Raw genomic sequence first — 7972 nt, 5'->3', positions numbered from 1 at the left:
TTACTAGGTATGTACTCCTGATCGAAACGGCTGCGGTGCCAGTTTCCAGTTTCGCTGCAGGGGCCACTTGAAGATCAGTTGCTGGAGCTTTTTTTTTTTTTTTTCTCCACTGGTAATGGTAATCAATTTGCGACCAGCGACTTGGGTGACCTGACTAGGGTGACCTTGAGGGTGAGACTGAGAAGGGAATATGGGGAGGATTGGGGGCAGGGAGGTGGAGAGTTGGAGTAGACGGTAGTTGGTGCTGGAGGGTTAATGGAGGGTAATGGAGGGTTAATATGGATAATATTATTATCAGTGTAGCTGCATGATTCCCTGTAGGGAAGGGTTACATTTTCTTCTTTCTTTCTTTTATATTATTTATTTTATAGATAGAACATCTCTCTCTATTCTTTATAAGAACAATAATAATAACATCAAGACTGCCTCCTGCCTCCTGTCTACCTAGACAAATACAGAAGACACAAGAGATCCCCACAACAAGGCACAAACCGTTCGTCCTGCCCTGCCTTGCCTACGTCACTTGGCTTTAGCCTAGTCAGCTAGTCAGCTAGTCACACAAGGTCTATGTATTCCAAATAAACCCTTGTCATGTAGGAGTGATAGATAAACCCATCTCTCTACACAGACTACCTAGTACGACAGAATAGCGAATAGACAGTGTATGTAGGAAGATACGGTCGCAATCTGAACAGTCCAGATAGATGAACCGTTAATCAGCCCAACTCCACTCACTGAATTCCGAACCAGACCAGGGCCAGCTGTACTCATCCCCACTTCTGTCCACTTGCGGGAAAAGAAAAAGAAAAAAAAGAAATCTCTTCCTCGTCAGCGTACAATATCCAATACCAAATAAGATAAATAATAAATAATACATTCAGAAAAAGAAAAGAAAAGAAAAAGAGGCGTAAACGGGCTGGCTGAAACCCCGTCCAGTCCAGCTGTACATACATCCCTTGACATAGCTGAGTTGACTGACGTGCAATCATGCATCGCCCATATGGTCTGTGTGTACTGACTATGTCAGTCTGTGTAGTTCTAGTCCAGATACTCCATGCACGTCTCTGGAATGGGATTTCTTTTGCCACTGTACCTCTCTTGAACTGCGTAGTACCTAGACTGACAGCCAGTAAAACGACAGAAACAGCCCAACTGACTCTGTTCGACTGTCTGGATTGTACTGGAGAGGGGCAATTTATGCACGTTATGCATAGATTCACTTCCCCCCTTGCTTCGTTCCTCGTGTAAAAGTCACTTTTCTGTGTTACTTGGGTCGGACATTCCGTTTACACCGTGGGTGACAGCCAGCCACATCTTCTATCTTGGGTAGGAGTATTGGATACACGATGTAGTATGTAAAAAGTATAGTATAGTGATTATCATTCAAGGGGTATTATTAATTCCAAGCACCACATTCCAAAATAGACAGACACATGTACAGTAAAGGCACCCTTCCTCCATCGCTTTTTTTCTAAGCCAAACGCTCCTCAACACTCGCAAAATGCTTTTCAGACAGACAGACAGACAGTAAGAAAAAAGAAATCATAACCACATGACCGGCAGTGGATGCACAGAATAATACACATTAGATGGTACAAAGGAGAGTATCGAGTTAAACAAAGGAAACAAGGAGTGACAATGGTCGGAAACACATGTAGAGCATATCATACATGTCGGGGAATTTCAATCACAAAGGAGATGTCGTAAGATGAACAGAAAGAAAATCAACTAGTTGAGCAGATTATTCAATCCCATGCGGGAATCCCGCGAGGGTTCCATCTTCAACGACTCTGTTCGCGGCCACGCAGACCAAGACGCACTAGGGTCGGGGATCCAGCGTGGTTTTAAGGCGTAATCGGGCAGCGACTCGAGTGTCTTTGTGCTCGAGTAGTTGCCATAATACGCATCTTCAGTTACTGAAGAGGCGCTCTGTCTCCGCGGCTCGTACTGCTGGCGCAGATCAACAGGGAGAGGGAGCAGTTGCGGCGAGGCGATGGTGCGCGGGGAGGAAGAGACGGAGTTGTGGTCGGAGACCATAGACGGAGGCTCGAGAGAAGGGGCATTGGAGGTTTCGGAGAAAGCGGGCGATGTGAGCGGGGTTTCGACGGGGCGGTTAATAGACGGCAGAGTAAAGATGGGAGTCAACTGTCTGGGGCAGTCGATCGATTCGCGCCTCGAGTCAGGCGAAAAGTTGCTCGAGTAGATGGAAGCAGGCGATTTCGTCCAGGGCTGAGCGTCGTGGGAGATGGAAGAAAAGCGCGAACGAGCCGGACTGCTCATGGCAATCGACGCTCTCTGGTAGGGGGCCTCAATACGGCCGTTGAAAGTGCGCGAAGACGAAGTCGAAGGCACACCACCTCTCCTCTTGCGGTTCATGCTGCCGTTCCACCAGTTCTTGACGGCGTTGTCGCTGCGGTTTCCCAGACGGCGGGCGATTTCGGCCCATCGCTTGCCCATCTCGTTGACCATGCGCTCGATCATAAGGCCTTCATCGGCGGAGATGGGTTCGCGGTTCAGCGAGGGCTTGAGATTCTGGTGGAAGCGCTCCCGGCATTGTTTGGGCGATCGGTAGTGCATGTGCTGGGAGATGCGCACCCAATTGTTGGGGCCTTGTTCGCGCACCAACTGGAGGAGAAGCTGGTCTTCTTCAGGGACCCAAGGGCCACGGCGATGAGTGGGAGCCATTCTAGAAAATATTAGAGAGAATAATAAAAGAGGTGGTGGGAGATAAAGTGGAAGGTAGAGGGAGGGGGCGGGGATTTTAAAGGCAAACTTACATCAAGTAGAGACAGCCTTGGCAGGAAAAGAAATAAAGGCGAAAGGAGAAGAAAGAGGAGCAAAGGCCAAAGAACCAAGTCGCTGGGATGAAGATGGAATGAAGATCAGGATGAAGAACCGACAGACAAGACAGGATTTAAGCTGCATAGATATAATGGAACCAACAAAGGAGGATTTTAATATTTTATTTTAATTTGCGACTATAATTTAGGAGAAAAGAATAATAATATTTGGCACACACAATCGACCAGGGAGACGGGTCAGAGAAAAATGACTACCGACTCCACCCCAGAGCACGCTATGGGAGAAGATCCGATCGAGAGATCTCGGAGCTGACATCTTACTTACACTGAATATTACTATATTACCTTACACAGTATTCTTTTTTTTTTTTTTTTTATCCATGGATATTTTATTATTTTATTATTATTTACTCCTATGCATCAGATCGTGGGGTTGCCACCGTACCACTGGATCGGTGTCGCAGGGGTAACACAGTACGCCTACGAGTACTGTAGTCTGTACAGACAGTACTCTGTAGTAGAAGATATTCACGAGGATAACTTCAATAATATTGCCATGATTTGATATCCTCTTTTCTTTTTTTTACTTTATTGTTATTCCTATCCTTCATTCAATATGCTGACAGATCTATCAACAAAGTTCAATATGAACATATGAACAGAACCAGGGTGATGCTCATCCAGATCGCCCGCGACAAGGCCAATCTAGTCGTTCCCAGCATAGCATCATACCGTTGGTCTCAGATGAACCCCCTGGAAGGAGAAAAAAAAAACAACCCTGAAGGCCTGAACCATGGAAAATTTGGAATAGATTACAAGGAATGGGCCAGAAAGTAAACTCAGGAGATGCATTTCCGTTCGCCTATTCTGGTTTGTTACGATACAGTGGAAAACGGGACTGTCATAATTTTACCTGGTACTAGGACTGCTACTAGTTGGGGAGTTACGGAGTACACTGCCCAGGAGTAGCCCACCTTGCGAGGCTGCAGTAGGCACAGCCAGCCCATGCGATCCACTCAACCGACAGGCAGCATCGGCCAGAGTAACCAGAATGATGGAAATCCCTGATGGATTATTTTTTTCTGGGATGGTCTATGCTTTGTGTGTCAAAGTTCACGTCCCTGACAGGAACTTGACAAGGGCAACGGGGACGGCACAGAAAACGGTCCAAAGGATTGGGGCAAGAACCAAAAAAAAAAAAAAAAAAAAATCAAAAAGTGGGAACATCTGACATATTGACCCCATAAAAGGAGAAAAGCCGAGCAAGGCCATGACCATGAGGAAATCTGAAATCTAAAAGGTGAATTGGAAAGAATCCAGTTACTGGTAGACTAGCCCGACGGTCAGATCTAGTGAGATCAAGCTGTAACCGCCAGAGACAAAAGGGGGGGGAGCAGATCCTGCCGTGCATTGTTCACTGATCATCGACTCCGAAAGGGTGGGAAAGGCAGCTTTTAGGCCCCATCCAGGCGGTGTTGGCGGTGTTCCCGAGCTTCTTCAGCCAGCCATGCTGGTGGCCCATGTGCGCTGATTGGTTGGAAAAGGCAGCCCGTGGGACCGTTGGCACAAACCGTTCTGTGGGGGGCAAATGATTGGTCGACAGAGGGCGATGCAGGCTAGCGTGGGTGTGATTTGAAATCTTTAGAGTTTTTGTCCCGGCTGGGTTGAGATCGTCGGCACTCAGTAGAGGATATACGCAATCGATTCTCCAGTACTGTATCTCTGGAGACTGTGTGTTATGCAGGGTCATCACTTCGCTTAGTGATTCTAGAAGAGTGATAGATCTCATTCATGCGAACTCTTCTCCGCCCACGTATCATCATCTATTGTCTAGTCTAGCACTCTAGGTAGTACGACTACCTGGTACCTAAAGACTCAGTCTGTCCATGTACATAGTATGTATATCATCTGAGCCGGGTCTCCCGTCGCTGTCATGTGTCAACCACCCATCGCTAAAGTAAAAAATAACAAGCGAGAAGGAGAAAAAAGAAAACACAAAAGCCTCAACCAATAATGACAGACACCTCCTTCCCACGATCGATGGTAGAATCGGCAAATTTAGATCGTGACAATCCCATTGGTCGATCGGCCCAATCGAGCTGGCTGTCAGCCGCCTCTTCGATTTCACTAGTTTGGATGTGATGGATGCGATGCTTTCTTGTTCGCGTATGAGAAAAAGTAAAAACTAAAAGTGTAAACTGGCAGGGTATCCAGGAACTGGGATAAGCTTCTATCGAAGGATTATTTTTGACCGTGTCATATTCGGTGATCAATAGACCCTGTCTTACGTTCTGGGATTAGGTCTAGCCAGTCTGCCAGGATATACTCACCTTCCTTTATGGTGATGGAACTATTGCCAGCCAGACCTGGCCAGGCCATTTCATACTATTATTACTCCTTGCCCTTGGGCGGAGGGCATACAGACTATGGATACCTACAAAGGCAAAAAGCAATACAATAATACCAGAATCCAGACACGTTATACGGCAGACTCAGATAACCGTTGAGTACCTTAACTCTTAACCTGCCAAGCTACCTACATACCGAAAGTGTACGAATCCTTCTGTGTGTAAGTAGGATCGAAACTAAAATAGGGTACACTCAGCACGAACCCCTGAACGGCATGACATGACGAACCTCCCACACACACACACTCGGGGGGGCTGTTCTGGACGCTGGTTGGCGGGCAGATAAGGTATTTGTCATTCTGGAATTGCGGGGTTGCCGTTCTGGGTAGGGATTGGCGGATTTACTCCTCTACTCGCAGGAGGACTGAGGGGAATGAAATGAAGATATTAATCTCGTCTGTGGAGACAAGTATTACTACAGTATTCAGCTATGTTGGGTAAATGTTACAGTCTGTCAAATACCTCAGATCAACGGCGACGGTGTCAGTCGGTGTCAAACCAACTACCTAGTGGAGATCATCCAAACAAGGCGCTGTCATATTAGAATTCCAAGTCCGTGCTTTGACGCCATCTTTCTTTCTCCTATTGCTCTCAGCAAGCTCAGCTCAAGCCTCAACCCAGTTAGATTTAATAGCCTGTTCTTTTACCCAACATGGTATTTCAGCAAGGTATTTCAGCAATAGTCAGTGTCTGTAAACGTCACTACCATGTGGATGGATCCCACACTGGACCGGCCACACGGCACAACGCTTGCTTTGATCCACCCTCGTGGGACACTTGCTGGATATATCACATTCCACTGAGGAAAAAATATTCCTACTGTACATATACGGAAGAAAATGTAAATGGGAAACTATTGATAGATCATTTTGTTCAACAATTGTATCCATAACATGATGGTGTACCTAATATATAGTACTACTGGGGAGGGAGGAGGTAGTCCGTACAAAGCAGCCAATCAGAAACACGGTAAGTATTTGAGATACACCCTGGTCAATGTGGGTAACGTACCCCTGTCGACCGTCAACGCCCTATTGAGCAATGGCATCATGACTGACAGATAGTGACAGATGACACTCTACAATATTTCATTCCTGCCTACACTCATCATATCACATATATCCATATCTAATCCAGTCCACCGTCTACCTACCATCACGTTTCATGCAGCCCCCCCGAACACACCATACAGTAATGTAAAACTGGAATGCTGAATTCTCCCTAGCAGGGATCAACGCCAAGACAGATTATGGGGGAGTGGAGCGAACGGCGCTCTCGCATCCGCCGCTGTTTCCTGACTGTCGGGCTCAAGGAGAAAGGGAAGAGGCCCGAGTGTAGTAATATTACGGGGTGATCCTGTTCGCATATTAATTTATATTAATCGTGGATAGCTGAGATGGATGCAGCTGAGCTGTGGGAGATTAATAGATCGGTTAGGGCAAATACAATACGTTACATCAAATATATAAAATACCAAAAATAATCATAATCATAATAAAAATATGGTACAGTAAAGGTAAAGATCGAGATGAACTTCAACAGAGATCTGGTATCGATCCTGATGACGTGGTGTAGATAAACTTGTAATAATACCGTAATCTGTGTATTATTCGGGGACCTTGGGTTAGAAAATGGTTCCCGATTCGCCCAATGTCCGTGGGGTGGGGTTTTGTCTGGATTGGGGTTAGTGTGGAAGAAGGAGATGGCTTCGTTCTCGCTGAATGTTGCGATTTTGGGTTATTTTTTCTTTTTCTTTTTTTTTTTAATTATTTTTATTTTATATGAAGAATTCGTTAGTTTCTGTTTACTTTATTGTTGACTGTGTCTATTGTCTATGTATCTATGTGTATACTCCAGATAGATAGATGTATACTGTGTATACAGCAAGAAACATCAGATAAACTGACCGTTATCCCGCTGTCACCCACGGATAAAACATCCAACATCTGCCATCTCCTTTTCTCTCTCAGTCTCCGTAAACGCTCCAGTGGACCAAAATCCTCAAACCCACCCAATGACATTCCCACCGAAGAAAACCCAATCGATGGTATCGATGGGCAAACTCAATCTCAGAAACCGTCTCTCAACTCCTGACCCAACACCCAGGATACGGCGTGAATGACACGGACGGAGAATGCGTCGCCCAAAACGCCGATGCGTGGTCAGTGAGGTGTTAGCATTGCCGCCGGGAGGGAACTAGTTTCTTTCTGCAGACCCTCTGCTATACTGAGATGAGATGAGATCGACTTGTCGCGCTACACCTGTCTGTGCTGACAATAACTGCTGTAGAGAGTCTAGATTGTCTTTTCTCCACTGCCACATGTTGACGACCGAGTAAATCCAGAGTCCAGGATTCCCGGGATTCCAGGAAAGGGGATGAGTAGACTAACTAGTTATGACAATCTATCGAATATCGTCAGCCATCACGATCATCATTGCAATCACGATCACGATAATCGTCATCATGGCCCGTATCTGGCCAATTGCGACGACGGAGGTTTGATCATCCTTTTTTTTTTTTTTTTTTTTTTTTTGTTTGACTCGATTTCGATCTGTGTAACGCCAGGATGAGGAGAAGGTGAGGCTGGCTAGTTCTAGCAGTTAGCATGGTTCTTGTCGAATCGAATCGAATGAAATCATGGGATTTCAAATCTCGCTAGTATTAGTCTCTGTATCGTACTTTTCTTCTTTCTTTCCTTTTTCCCATATTTCTTTTTAATTTATTTCAATTTTCTTTTTCTTTTATTGTTTGATCGTGGCTGA

At 45.7% G+C, this 7972-nt stretch overlaps 1 protein-coding gene across 1 annotated transcript; it reads right to left on the bottom strand.

The window, feature by feature from the left end:
* Nucleotides 1-1275: 1275 nt before the first annotated feature.
* On the bottom strand, nt 1276-2987 carry flbD (putative MYB family conidiophore development protein FlbD). Its single transcript, XM_040834721.1, has 2 exons — nt 2778-2987; nt 1276-2686 (listed from the first exon to the last, which is right to left on the bottom strand). Exon 2 carries the CDS (start codon nt 2683-2685, stop codon nt 1729-1731), a length of 957 nt encoding a protein of 318 aa, XP_040693429.1. The 5' UTR covers nt 2686; nt 2778-2987; the 3' UTR covers nt 1276-1728.
* Between the last annotated feature and the right edge of the window lie 4985 nt (nt 2988-7972).

The sequence above is a fragment of the Aspergillus wentii genome, assembly GCF_001890725.1.
Source record: "Aspergillus wentii DTO 134E9 unplaced genomic scaffold ASPWEscaffold_2, whole genome shotgun sequence".
NCBI lineage: Eukaryota > Fungi > Ascomycota > Eurotiomycetes > Eurotiales > Aspergillaceae > Aspergillus > Aspergillus wentii.
The sequence above is the reverse complement of the archived record's forward strand: the minus strand, read 5'-3'. Positions and strand labels throughout refer to the sequence as shown.